This window comes from Malaya genurostris, chromosome 3 (genome assembly GCF_030247185.1).
Source record: "Malaya genurostris strain Urasoe2022 chromosome 3, Malgen_1.1, whole genome shotgun sequence".
Taxonomy (NCBI): Eukaryota; Metazoa; Arthropoda; class Insecta; order Diptera; family Culicidae; genus Malaya; species Malaya genurostris.
Window position 1 is genome coordinate 215,461,859 of NC_080572.1, and position 15,407 is coordinate 215,477,265.

The 15,407-nt window shown below is 37.6% G+C and overlaps 1 protein-coding gene across 2 annotated transcripts in view; it reads right to left on the reverse strand.

Moving 5' to 3' along the window:
* LOC131433717 (protein qui-1) overlaps window positions 1–15,407 on the reverse strand; it is a 271,477-nt gene that overhangs the window by 128,384 nt on the left and 127,686 nt on the right. For both annotated transcript variants that reach the window (XM_058600273.1, XM_058600272.1), the window contains 2 exons: window positions 10,079–10,220; window positions 9,795–9,954 (listed from right to left, as the gene is read on the reverse strand). In XM_058600273.1, coding sequence (XP_058456256.1) covers window positions 9,795–9,954; window positions 10,079–10,220 — 302 coding nt within the window. The remainder of the gene's footprint in view (window positions 1–9,794; window positions 9,955–10,078; window positions 10,221–15,407) is intronic.

Consider the following 15,407-nt stretch of genomic DNA (forward strand, 5'->3'; position numbering starts at 1 on the left):
GACCGCCCAGGCATTGAAGTCACCAGCTACTACTACTGGTCTTCGGTCGGTTAGCTCTTCCGTTAGTTTGTCCAACATCCGGTTGAACTGTTCGATCGTCCATCGTGGAGGTGCATAACAACTACATATGAAGACTCCGTTGATTTTGGCTATAACAAACCCTTCATCTGCGCAGTGCACCACTTCTTGAATGGGGTATTTTCCCACTGCCCATATCGCTGCTGTTTTGGCTCCGTCTGATGTCCAGTTTCCATCTCCGGGTGGAATTTGGTATGGCTCCGAAATTATCGCAACATCGCATCTATGTTCCGCAACAGATTGCCGCAGAAGATGTTGTGCCGTATCACAGTGGTTGAGGTTAATTTGCACTACCTCCACTGGGACTTCGTTGCACTCGCTCGTTTGAAGGCCGGGCATCTGCTACCGCCTGTAGGATGTTTGTTATCCCCCGTGGCAGCGCAAATTAGGCATTTCGGAGGCTTCGTGCAATCCTTTGCCTTGTGACCTTCCTCGCCACACCTTCTGCATAGTTTGCTCCTATCCGGCCCTTGACAGTTCCGTGCGAAGTGACCAAAACCCAGACACTTGAAGCACACGTCCGGTAGCTGGGAAACGCTCAGTGGACACACAGACCAACCCACACATATTTTCTCCACTTTCAACGCTTTATTAGCTGCATCTACTGGCAGCTTAATTAAGGCTACCTTGGTGCCGTCAGGTCCATTCCTGATACGGATGGTCATCTGGACCTCTCCTAGCTCGCATTGCTCCTTCAGGGCTAATTTTACCTCCTCCTCCGTAGTAATCTCGTCCAGATCTTTACACCGGAGAGTCGCTTCCGGACACAAGGCTCTTACTTCCACCTTGTTTCCGAGGGCTTTCTCGGTAAGCTCCTTGTACGAGATGCTGCCTGCTTTGGGGTTTCTTTTCAGCTCGAGAAGCATCTCACCATTACGAGTGCGCCTGACCTTTTGCACGTCTTCCCCTAGCTCCTTAAGATCCGGGTTCATCCGCATAGCGCGTAGGACTTCGGCGTACGAGTCGTCGCTCGCTTTGACGATGAGAGCCTCGCTCTTATTCCTCGTCCTGACGACCTTACGTTTTTTGGGCGGGTTTTTTTTGCTCGCTTTCTCCTTTTTTTGCCGACGACCTGCCATTCAGTGCGGCTGTTTACCGCGTCGGTTGCTTCTGGTGGTAGTTTAGCTCCATTGACACGGGCATCCTTGTGTCTCTTGGGACCACCTGGTCTAACATCTCCAGGCGATGCCCTTGGCCTCTTTGGTGTGAAGAAGGGCGTGGACTGCACCCCAGGGGGAACACTACTCGCACTGTATGTATGTATGTATGTATGTATGTATGTATGTATGTATGTATGTATGTATGTATGTATGTATGTATGTATGTATATATGTATGTATGTATGTATGTATGTATGTGTGTACGTGACAAATAATGTCACTCAAATTTCTCAGAGATGGCCGAACCGATTTTCACAAACATAGATTCAAATGAAAGGTCTTACGGTCTCATACAATTTTCCTGAATTTCATTTGGATCCGACTTCCGGTTCCGGAATTACAAGGAAATATGTTCAAATTTATTGAAAAATGCGCACTCAATTTTCTCGGAAATTTTTTAACCGATTTCCACAAACTAATAAGTAAATGAAAGGTCTTAAAATTCCTTAAAAAGTCTTCGAAAAGCTGATGCTGATCCGACTTTTGGTTCGGGTATTACAGTGCGATTAGTGATAATTTTCCATTTCATGGGTATTTTTTCAGAAGCGATGGCGAAACGAGGTGTACATTTCCATAAAACTTATTGGTAAATTCATCTAGTTTGCAGATCTTGTTAGTTCGTGAATATATAAAACTACTTTGGGGCTACTAGTCCCCGGTTTCCACTTCCGAAAGCACCGATAATAGTAAAGGAAATCTTCAAAAACGGAACTCACTTCGATTTCTCAGCAACGGTTAAGCCGATTTTCATGAATCATGCTTCGAATTGAAGCTCTCATGGTCTTCAAATATACTGTGAAATTTCATCCATATCCGATTTCCGGTTCCGAAATTATAGGGCGATGAGTATCAAAACATTCAAATCGTCATTCAAAATGTTCTTCTAGTCTCATAGGGTAAAGGGTGTTCAATCATGTAGTGCGACGGTGCAAAATTAAGAAAATTCTTATTAACTTGACATAACTGTTTACAAATTGAAAATGTTATGTTAGTTCATACCCAAAGAAAGTTTCTTATGAATAAAATAAAAAAAAATCTTCACAGAATCTTCTAGAGATATTTTTTTAAATATAAATAATATTAGAAAGGCATCATTACACCACTAGGTGGATTAAAAAAGTTTTTTTATGTTATCCTGTTGAGAAATGTACAACAAATGTTACTAGAAGCGTAACGTTCACAGTCTCCAACAACAGACGTCCATAAATTATCACAAGCGCAGAGCAATTGTATTGTTTAAATAGCATTATTCCCACATATCATATCAAATTAGTATCATTTGCTTAGTCATGGTATTCGGTATCTTCCCGAAAAGAAAAAAGAAAAATATCTCTTCGTTCCCCTACGATTCTACCACATGGCATGGTTGAAAGCATCACCTTCAGCGACGCACTCGGTCGTGTCAATTCCCAGGAGTTTGATGTCATTCAAATTCGCATATCAACTGGGATCTAAAAATATATACCAACATAAAGGCACCAGCGTTCGATATGAAAGAGAACGTTCATTGAAGGGGCGAAGACTTGTTCCGAACGTCGCCTGGGAGCATATCATCAGGATGGGTCATGAACTGGCAATATGTGATAAGCGACCCAAACCGGGCACACAGGAGCCTTTGCACATTTGAACGCTAAACATGGACAAAAAAAAGTCTAGCACGATAGAAAATAGAATTTTGTAGAATGTTGATCCAAATAGTATGAAATTTTGTAGTAGATTGATACTAATTTTTGGATATGCGATTCTAGAGTATCAAGATGAAAAATTAAAGAATTTCAATCATCCAAGATTATCTTGATTGTTTATATTGTCTCTCACTCAGCCAAACTAAGGGGAGCTTTTCCAGTAAACAGTGGGCCGTATGAATAAAACGTAGCATGCTTGAATTTCGGTAGTAAATGCTACGTGTGGATCACGTTCCTGTCAAAACATGCTTCAAACTGTAGTATTTACTACAAGTTTTCGGTAGGTAGCTCTTGAGGTTGCTACTCGTGTGTTTGCTGATAAAGTGAAGTACAGAAATTAAAAAAGTGGCATTTTTACAGATGTAAGTACGTTTCTTGCTTTGTGCATGCTTATGCCAGCTTTTCCGGCTCTGTGTCGATACGGTATGCAGTAAATGCTTAAATTCGGAAGTAGCATTAACTACATGCTCGCACTTGTTTTTTATTCATACCAAACCTCGTTATACTCTGTGGGCTTTGTTTTTGAGAAGATACTACAAACAACAGACTTTACTACATTTTATTCATACGGCCCAGTGTTTTGCGCTTTTTTTATTCTTCTTTATAAGTAGTAATTATTCTTCATTAGAGACACAGTGTTAAGTTTGAGTAAAAATATCGAGTCATACCTGATATATGATTGCTTAAAGTGGTATTTGCTATTTTCGCAGAGGTACATGTAATATTGTTTCAGACACAACTCCATAGACGCTACAATGCACACCTTTTACCTCTGCGTAAATAGCATGCTCCCTTTTGAGGAATTATGACTCGATACTTCCACATAAATTCAACTCTGTGACAGTCTCTAATGAAGAATAATAACTGCATAATGTTTCAAGATTAGGCAACCCACACTTATTTATTTATTCTACGCGCGAAATTAAAGAGCTAAAACCCACGTTTACTGGAGAAGCTCCCCTTAAGCTAATTTGCATATATCAAACGCAAACAAAGCACTGCTTTTGAATGATACCACATAATGGCTTGAAGCACAGGATATTTTATGGGCTATTCAATAGAGCACCGTTTTCACATTGTTGTTAAATATGGAGATTTTGTGGTAGAAAAATCCATTTATCGGTTTTCAATGTTATGGGAGTAGGTTAAATGCTGAAAGATAAGGCGTGTGATATAATATAATAGCGTAGGGTAATGGCTCCACTAGTCATCTTATATACGAGAACCATTAGATAGAATGAGATCTGCTGTCTCTGTTCGATATATTGACCTTAAGGGTAAGATGAAAATAGGCGCATTCTCTCCGAGATTTCGCGTCGCTGTAATAGCAGTATTAAACATTTTTCTAACTATTTTTTCTGTGTTATTGCTTCCTATAGCCGAAGCAAAGATATTGTATCCGATTTCATCACAATTCACAATTGAGATAAGTAATGGTACAATAGCCCTACAAAAACTGTTCTATTCATTCGAAATGAATGCTTTATACTCGAGAAGTTTACTTACCGAGTTTTAAGATGAACAGTAACAAATAAAGGGCTACTATCAAAAATGGCTTCATAATTGTTCAAAAAATTCTCCACAATGATCAATACACTTTCTAATGCGATCAAACTAATTTCTGTTGCACTTTCTCTACTCCGGAGAAAGCAAAGCAAAATTTTGGTATTACATTCTTTTAGTGGGATTTCTGTTTCAACAGACTCAGTCGATTCAGAGCGTAAAGAATCATTGCATGACTAGTTACGTTTGCATTAAAAAGTGGATCTGGTGGCAATAGAAAAAGCTAAGACAGATAATTGCTTTGAGCTCTTTCTTCGTTTTATTTATCAATTCCTCCTCAGTTTTCGAGACAAAATTGTAGGAGTAGATCTTACGCTTTATGTTGACTGAGAAATTCTCGATGGAACACAGCTGGGGACGTTGGGCAGATTCGCCGACTTGGATACAACATCGATATTCTGCCGCTCCATCTCCTCCAACGATCGCTTCGAGTAGTGGGCCGACGCCAGATCAGGCCAGAGCACCGCATCTTCGCCATTATGGTATTTCTTGATTAGCCCGGAGCGAAAGATGATGTCCCTTTGAACGCGCACACTTCTGAACGGAGTTCTTTTACTGTTTTTACCATCACAGTTAGAGTTCGCCTGATAGAGCTGTCAAATTTGGTTTATTGACTCGTGGGTTACTATGATTAATGCTGCATGGGAAGTTTCATCAGTGCGGATGAAAAATGAAAAATCGGCTGTTTTTGTAAATTTCTGTTAATACCACGATCACACTGACTCTAAGAATCCTTCCAGGTTAAGGTACGAACATACAACAACTGGTTTGTAAGTTTAACGCGCTCAGTGCATGCGTCTACTCCGAAGAAGGTATCTCCAAATCATGCGTTTTGAATGCATCAACCGCTTGTTCGGGCGTCTAAAAACATTGACCACAGATCTTTGGGAGTAAAATCGATAGAAAATCTGCTTTTTTATGAAACAGACGATGAATTGCTCCGTGTGTGAACAACTTTTGTAGGATTTGACTCGTCTTGCTACATCCATACAGACTACAGTTTTTTAGTTTCGAGTTTATATGCGTAAATCCATAATTCGTCACCTATCATGATCCGTCTTTTGAAGCACTGCAATTGAAGTTCCTCAACCAGAGTTGCAAATTGTCAGTCATGTCAAATGACCTTGACAGACTGTCTAAAATCATCGTCAACTGTAATCGGCACGGTCAAAGTGTCTGTCAAGTGAGATACTCGATAGTTCTATGACCAAGTAGAAATATATTCAGTCAAAGACAGACGACTTTTTTGTTTTCCCTCTTTCTCTCCTATTCCCTGTTGAAGTGAAAAAAATCCATGAGAGTACTAACATAAACATAAATTGATAAAGTTAATTGTTTTTTTCCAAAAAGTCATCGGACTTCGGAGTTTATTGGTGTAAATGAATTTAATTCAACGTTTATGCTGCTTGATTAATATTTAGTCACATCGTAATCGAGCAGTGACAGGAGAAATTATGATAATATCAATCGCATCGGCAATCAATGAGTGTCCTGGTGAGTGTAATATCAAGAGAATTTAAGTTATGACAGATCGGCTCTCAGACACTCAATATATGATGATTGGTAGAGCCTGGTTGGCAGCAGTCCAGTGACATAAGCTTTCCAATCTTCGTCGTGCAAAGTTGCTAGTTGATAGTGACATCACAAACGAATTTCCAGACATGACAGTCACGATCATTTTTTGGCGCACATCTACGGTCCTCCGTGAAACTGGCACTAATGGTGAGAAATTGGTTGCACTGCTGAGTTCCCATCATCACATTCATAATGAAAATGTCAAACCGTGAGAACCCTTTCGATTCGGTAGCTTATTTGTATTTATTGAGATTTTATGGCACACTTTGGTTGAAATGATAACAATGAAATTAATCTCGCGCTCCACCAAGCGGTGAGTGCGGTCATTTCAGAAGGTACCGGGAACGAACCACATTTTTTAAAAATATTTATAAGCACGTACATGTCTTTATTATTTATCTTTGGTGACATTTAGCAGCTCTGTCCTCAACATTATCGTTGACCAATCGACACAAACCTTTTTTCGGTCTTCTTTTTGACAACCAAATATTGATGCATTGTTGATTGTATAAATGTGGAGCTAATGCCTAGACACTATTTTTTGTTACACGAAATTAATTCTGGATCGCACTACGGTCACGAATGAATTCCGAAAGCCATCGAAATGCGGCGAACCACATGTCGGAGGATATCGAGCGACAGTCCAGTGGAAATGGTTCCTTAAGGGCTGAGGCCAGTAGGTCGCGTATAACCACGTGTCACGCTTTGCGTATTACATTTCTCTCCATGCTCTCTCGCATATGTGCAAAATGACTCTCGATGTCCCGGGTGGCCAAGAAAGTTTTGATATTTTCGGTTACAAGTTTGACTACATCACATAAAATCCAATAAAGCTACCGCTTGTTTGGCAGCCTTTCTGAGCGTATTTTATTTCTCTCTCATGTTTCATTACGTTACCAGGAAACTAGAACAGGAAAAATTGCGCCGCCATTGAAATCGACTTACCTTCACAAAAATAAAATCCACTTCATTTTTATCGCGACAACATATATGTTTTTATTCACTAATCGCATATAAATTAAATTATCTAGACATTGTCAGGATAGATTTTTGATCCATGCTTTTGAAGGCGAGATATTCAATGAACAAGTTGAAAGCTGTCGTGTTCAGCTATGCAAGACTTTCCCGACCGCTAAAGTCAATGAATCATTCTGAAATTTTCACAGAATTATCTAAACTATTATTTTTACGTTTCGTCTTTGATTCATCAGTGCAGAGCAGTTCAAATTGAACTGCTTAGTGCTAAACTCGGCAGTTCAATTTGAACCTCTAAGCAGACGTAAAGTTTCTGCTTTTTGCAGAACACTTTTTGTTTTGCACTCTGCACTGATGAGTCAAAGACGTAACGTAAAAATAATAAAAACGGTTATGTGCCCTAAAACAAAATTTGGCGAACCCCTAAATGAATCTAAACTAATTTTCTAAGAGATTGTCAATTGTTTTTTTTAATATTCGTTACCGTTCCAGAGAAAATCAGATTTGAAGCGTGAAAATAGTCTTCTAAATCACCCTAAAACACACTGGCCTCAGCCCTCAATCCGATCCGTTTGGGAAAAGAAGAAGAGGAGCTCGGCGTGCAAGGTGCCTCAAATGGAGGGCGATCTTCAAAGTATCTGTAACTTGAGTGACTGGCGACGAGCAGCCTTGGATTGAGTTAGATAGAGGCGTATGCTTCAGACAGTAAGGGACACCCCAAAACTAAAGCTGTTGGGCGAGGTAAGTATCGAAATACGGTGGTCCTCGATTGTGCTTTATCACCAAAAGTTGAGGGGAGTTGATCGGTAAACTGTTGCAGCACGGCAAATTTGGAATAAATTATGGCACCGAATGACAAAGCAGGCATTCCACTTTAGTGAATTCCGTCGCTTCTTTGGAAATATTATTACTATTTAAATGGGACTTTTCTCCAATATATCTCAACATAATATTATGTAAAACAGTGCAATAAAATATAGTATATGTATTAATATAGTATTACAAAAAAATAATTTACTAACAACAATAATTCAAATAAATAAATATTTTTGTTTTCAACGATATATTCAATATGGCCATAGCTGAATAATTATTTAACAGAAATTATAATAAATACTGCTTACCGATCATTGACTCCACGACTCCACTTGCAAATTTCAGAGCATTAAAGTTTCATAATCAAATGACATTATTTGATGAAGCTGAAATTTCTACTTATTCTCTGTCTGCACATCCCTTCTCTTTCAATTGACTGTCATATACAAACGAGGCTCACTGAATTCAATTGAGTAATCGTACCTAGTGGCTAAATGGGGAGATATTTTGGCCACTCTAATATATTTTGCCCTGGTGCTCATATTTTTGGTTGTAATTGAAATAAAGTAAATATGTATACCTTATATATCAAAAAATATGTACTTCATTTTGATTACATCTAGAAATATTTTCGCCGGACCCAAATATATTCCATTGACCAAAATACCTCCGTTATCCTATACCTGCTTCATTTTCTCAACAGACGGCTGTGAATAGGTTCGAATACAGGTATATTACATATCGTGTTACTTACGTGGAAAGAACGAGGTTTGTAACGGGTGTTTTAAGAGGTTTGTTTTTTCAATAGTTTTTTCAATGTTGTCTGAAGTTATTTTGACAGTGTAAAGTGACGCAGTATTGTTTGACAAATCATCACGAATAGGTAAACTCCAGAACAACGCTTCCAAATCGTGGAAATTTGTTTTCAAAATTAGTGTTCAATTAAAACTGTTTATGCTCAAATGCTTGAAAAAGTGGTCGAAAATGGGACCTCCAGAATGCCCTTTGTGGAAAATAGACGTGATGGCCATATGCCCGAAATCTTATTTAAATGTTAAATACCAAGAAATTATCTACCAAATAAAAAAAAATTGACCGTTGCATTATTTGGAATATGTTTTTTTTTTTAATTTCAAATCAGCAAGCTCCTTAAAAACACCCTTTATCTGAAAAAATCCAAATTATATTAGTTCAAGACGTTTACTCTTCACGATTCCTGAAGCATTACCATAGTATTAATTATTTTATCAACCTTTGATTTAAAAACTATAAAAAACAAGCAGATATATTTCAAACAAAATGTGAGACTTTTATCACACGTTCTTCCGTTATGCAATGTGTGTAACTTATTTGAGAATTTGACAGTTTTTTCCGCAAGTTCTTCTATGTGCGATGTGGGAACGACTGACATTTGAAAATGGATGGTAGTATCATCCACGTCTGCTTCCCATTTATTTTGAATAGCATATTTGTGAGGTTAAGACCACTCTAGGGTTCCGGCCGGGTCGTGATGGTGATAATATAATAGCAGCAAAACGTGATGTACCTAACAAAGTTTATTTAAGCCCATCTTGTGGTGGAGTTGGGGATTTTTCAGTATCTCTTCGGGATAACCGCAGCAAAACACTAGACAATTTGGACATGTAAATAGCACTTCAGTGGCGAAAAAGGAATCAGAATTATTATTCAGACGCAGTTGCTTGATGTTACCGAAGCTACACAAGCTGTATGGAGAATGACGACATAAAAAAGCTGTGCAGAACTGTATTATAAATTCCCATTGAGCCCAATAGAGAATGATAAATTCCACCCAAAAGAACCTTTTTGCCGTAACTCATCATTCACGTTCGTAAAGATACAGGTTTGCTTCGTGAAAATACATTATCTGAGCTCAGATGACCACAGTTTGCTTTACAAACAAGAGCCTTTATTTCACACTCACCTGCACTGTCTTCTTCCGCCCCTTTCCGCCATTGGGGTCCTTGGCCAAGCTTTGATCGATGGAGTTTTTCAGTTTCTCAAAGGTTTTGTCTTTGAACCGGTTCAGGTAGCCTTCGTGGGTCTGCGAATCCGGATCGATACCACTCTCCGACCAAGGTACCCTGTTGGATGATGATATAAATTGGCCAATGTAAAGATAGAGCATAAATTATCGTGTTCAGCATCGCATTATTTAGACCAGCCAAACGACGAGAGACGATTGATTATAACACTAAAGAAACTTACGATAGAGTAACTCGATTATCCTCAGGGAGTGCGGTGTCCAGTGACTGTTTCAGCTGTTCGATTTGATCTTCCTCTCTGAATCCATTCTCGGTACCCTTTTCCCATTGACGGAATACGGCGAAGACATTCTCCTTCGAGCAGGCTACAATGAAAATCATGCGAGTACCACAGAGAACACAATAAGAATAATTTCTTAATTTTGTAATGGCTTAAAATTGAAAGATTGTGTAACGTTGTTATATTTAAACGGTTATATTTAGGTATCTGATAACAAAATGCAACAAAGAGTAAATTTTCTTCGAATAATAACAGGATCTTGGTGTGGTGCTCATCCGGAAGATCTAATAATATTGTATCAGACAACGATACTTTCAGTGATGGAATATGGATGCGTTTGCTTTCGTTCCGCTGCAAACTCTCATATTATCAAACTTGAGCGAAATCAGTATCGTTGTTTGCGAATTGCTTTACACTTCAAGGTATATTCCTATCCGTGACAGCCTTCTAAATGTCCCTGACTCAACTCTATTTTTCGACACATCCATACAGCGTGAAGTGCGTGGAATCCCGGAACACCTACGCTCGATGGAAATCCCAAACATATTTACAAGTAAGTTCAGGAATATTGACTCTGAGAAAATATTTTACACGGACGGATCACGAATTGAAAAGGCTACTGGGTTTGGTATATTCAACAATAATGTTTCGGCTTCATTTAGGCTTCAAGAACCAGCATCTGTTTATATTGCAGAGTTAGCAGCAATTCATTATAGTTTGAGTATAATCGTCACATTATCTCCAAACCATTATTTTCTCGTTACATATAGTCTGAGTGCAATTGAAGCCATTCGCTCAAACGCTCCTTGCAAAAATGAACCGTTTTTTTTTGGGCAAAATAAAACAGCGCCTGAACGACATATTGAATAATAATTATTAAATCACAATAGTTTGGGTCCCGGCTCATTGCTCCATTCCAGGCAATGAAAGAGCGGATATTTTAGACAAACGTGGTGCTATTGAGGGTGAAATTTATGAGAGACCGATTGCTTTCAACGAATTCTATAGCGCGTCTCGCCAAAGAACACTTGCCAGCTGCAAGCTACTTGGGATAAGGATGATATGGGTCGGTGGATACACTTAATTATTCTTAAAATATCGACAAAGGCATGGTTCAGGGGACTGGATGTGAGTAGGGATTTCATTCGTGTGATGTACAGACTCATGTTCAATCACTACACGTTATATGCACATCTCCTTCGAATTGGACTTTCCGAGACTAATCATTGTGCTTGTGGCGAAGGTTATCGCGATATTGATCACGTCGTTTGGACATGCATGGTGTATTGTGATGTCAGATCTCAACTAATAAATTCTTTGCGTACTCAAAGTAGACTATCCAATGTCCCAGTTCGCGGCATTCTAGCTTGACGTGGCCTTATTACTTCTTTATCATATAATTAAGTCCATTGTAGCTCCAATTTAAATTTTATTTTATGTTAGACCCCTTTCTCTTCCACGAGTTCAACCAATAGACAGCTATATTATATGAATAAAAGTGATGAACTGATACAAACAAACCTAAATAGTTATAAAATCATGTGCAAAATAAATGTATTTTATTTAATGTTATTTATAATAGCAAATCGCTTGATAAAAACAGTGTTTAGATTAACTAATGAATACCAACGTAGTAATATGATATTCGAAATGTATTAGGTTTCAAGTACTATGTATTGTGGATGCCACGGCGAAGAAAAACTTATGTACTAAGGCCTTTTTTTATGCGGTTTTTATGCGAATTTTCAGGATTATACGTTTTTTTTATGCGAAATTTCAGAGTTATGTGGTTTTTGTATGCGAATTTTCAGAGTTATGCGGTTTTTTATACGGTTTTTTTATGCGGTACGTAAACTCTCATAAAAAAGACTTCAGTGTATATTGCCTATGAAATAAACGTATTTATGGAAAAAATCTCTTTTTTTGTATTTTCTTATATTAGAACATTTAAGAATAGCTTGGAAATTTTCAAGCCTATCGTAACAAAACTAGTAAGGTTATAGTAAGTTATAGGTCTTTATCTTTTCTTATTCATACTGCGAAGAAGCAAGAGCTCGGCGCGCTGGCTCAAAAATTCGGTTTCAAATGTCTTGAAAACTTGCCAAAACTTTCTTGATATGTTTTATTATAACGAAATACAAGAGAAAAAAAGGTTTTTTGAAAGTGTTAGACGTTACGCGCTCCCTAGGAATATAAATAGTTGCCTTCGATTTTAATGGAGAATAAACTTGAAACGCGTTTCTCTCGAAAGTACGTTTTAAAAGTCCGTATCCATCGTTAATTACAAAACTACTTCATCAATTATTTTCAAATTTTTCACACACTTTCAATATATAAAATACCCAATCCAAACATTTTCCATGTTACTCTTGTTATGTTACTTTTGAGGAGGTTTTAGAAATACAAAATAACGGATTTTCCAGTGGAAAATCGCAGTCTTGACTTTAAACAATCACCAAAATTTAAAAAAAAATAAAAAAAATGACAAATAAAAACGTCGAGGTCTAGAAAAGCATCTACTTCAACTATGTTACATCGATTTTTTGACTTCTGATAATTTTGTACTGACAGTCAGTGGACACTGCATATCATGATTTCTTAAACGTGCCCTCGAATATACTTCTTCTCCGACTTATTTCTCAATATTATCCTACGAAAAAAAATAAAAAATGTTGTTCGAATTATGCTTTGTATTATAAAATACATTTAATTTTTTTTTTGTTGAACGATAGCTATAAAAACAAAAAAAAAATAGAAACTGGTGGTTTAAAGAGGTTTTCTTTACGTAAACAGTAAAAATCATAAATTTCACCGGTAACGTTATTGCACATATGGCGCAAACCATTACGTAGTCAATTTCATTAGATTTTACAAAAAATTCGGGTGGGTAATGTCAAAGGCATAACTGGATGACGTGAATACGAATAAAACTGGCATGCTTCAATCACACTTTCGAATATCAGTTAATTAATCGAATGTGCAAATTGTGCAAGCTTTCCCAATCTTTGCTATTAGAATTTGAAACGATGCACCTACACTAAAGTACGGATTAGTTACATCGAACATTCTGACATGAAATTAAATATAACGAAATGTTTTGTATAGTTATATAAAACATTCCGTTAAAAAAAGTACGGGTGTGTAATGTCAGAGACATAACTGGATGTCGTGAATACGAATAAAACTGACACGATTTCTTCATACTTTCGAATTCGAATTGATAGTTGATCGATTGTGTGAATTGTGAAACTTTCCCCCTTTTCACTACTAGAACTTTAAACGATTTATGAAATCGATTATCTCATTTCGGATTTGCATATTTCATTAAAAGAAACTATCAAGATGCTGTACAGGATTAATTTCTGCCTTTTAGAAGGACCAAATTGTGGAATTCTCTACGATATTTAGCACTTTTCGGAACATTTTTCGCGAACGATTTTCGCACAGCGTCACTGTCACTAAACTGATGATTTTTATCTTCGATTTGCAAAGAAATAATCTTAATAGTCCTTTAGATAACATTTAGAGCCATTAGAACGGCTGATTTTATACAATGTTGTCCACTTTTCGTTTTCCGTTTTCTTTTTCTCCAATGCAAACGACCAGCAGCTCTGTTGTATGATGCAATTGCTCTTGATTGAGTTGAAATTAGCAACACATCCGCTCGCAGTGCCAAATGATGCGAAATTGGTTTAATGCGTCTTCTCGCCTTGATGACCGGAAGGCAAATGAGAACTACAACCTGAGCGTTTGAGGTTTTTAACCACGCAGAAGTGCGCTCTTCGATGCCGCTGTTTGAATACATCTTCTCGCCACGACGTCTGCTTCCATCCAACTCACAAGAAGAAATAATCGATTTTCGACCACAGTTCCCCTTTAATAACGTTCAGTAGAAAAGATATGTGCCCGACTACCTCAAAATCGTCGTCCTTGCGCGAAAAACCCAAGCAAAAGTAAACGATTTCCCGCGTTGTTTCAAATTTTGAGAAAACTTAATTTTTGAGTTGTTTGTAGTTATTTCACACTGTTCAAAATATTATCTAAATTCCTGATCATATTTTTGATGAAATAGTGAAAGAATTATGTTGCTGCCATTAATACTAGTCGAGATATTCACGATTAAGATCTGCCCATTCTTCCATATGGCTAATTTTAAAAAGGCGCCCCATAGTAAAGTAAGTCGTATTCACGATAAAAACATAAAAAATAAAAAAGCAATACACAAAAAATCTAAGTACTGATTTTGCATAATGTTCTCCGTCGTTGTCCACTTTTCGTTGTATTTTTTCTCCAATGCGAACGACTAGCGGCAGGGTTACGTGATCGCTATTGTTTTAAGGTAAACTGGCGCTACGGACGTCCCGCAGTAGAACTGCTTCCAGTGCAAATTGATTCAATACTAAAGCTATTTAGGTAAATGGTTTTCTTTCTACGTGACTTCGTTTGTAACTTTTTCACAAATGGACAATCCCAACGGCCACAAAAATAGCAACATACAGAATTTTGATTTTAGCTGGCAAGCATCTTGGGATAGAGATGATCTGGGTCGGTGGATGCACTCAATTATTCCGAAAATATCGACAAAGGCATGGTTCAGGGGACTGGATGTGAGTAGAGATTTCATTCGTGTGATGTCCAGACTCATGTCCAATCACTACACGTTAGATGCACATCTCCTTCGAATTGGGCTCTCCGAGACTAATCATTGTGCTTGCGGAGAAGGTTATCGGGATATTGATCATGTCGTTTGCACATGCGTGGAGTATCGTGATGTCAGATCTCAACTAATAAATTCTTTGCGTACCCAAGGTAAACTATCCAATATCCCAGTTCGAGACATTCTTGCTTGTCGTGACCTTTCATACATGAAACTTATTTATCATTTCATAAAGAAAATTGGAGTTTCAATTTAATAAAGGCCCCTCTTAAGACTTAGTTCTGATCCCAGCTGCGTCCATGAGTTCAACCAATAGCTAAATTAGAATAAAAATTATGTAATGATACAAACAAACTCGAAACAGTTTATGAAATGATCAACAAAATGTCTGAAAATAACAGCTTATTTTATAATTTATAGAAGTTAATCGTTTGGTTCAAATAATATTTCCGAGTAGATTTCATAATTAATGACGAGTTACCTAAGATGATATTTAAGCTATAAGAGAATATGTTTTAATAAATTCAAAACGTTGTGACTATGTTAGAATTAAATTAGGATAAGAATATTATGTAAAAGTGATGCTACGGCGAAGAAAAACTTATGTAAACTGCC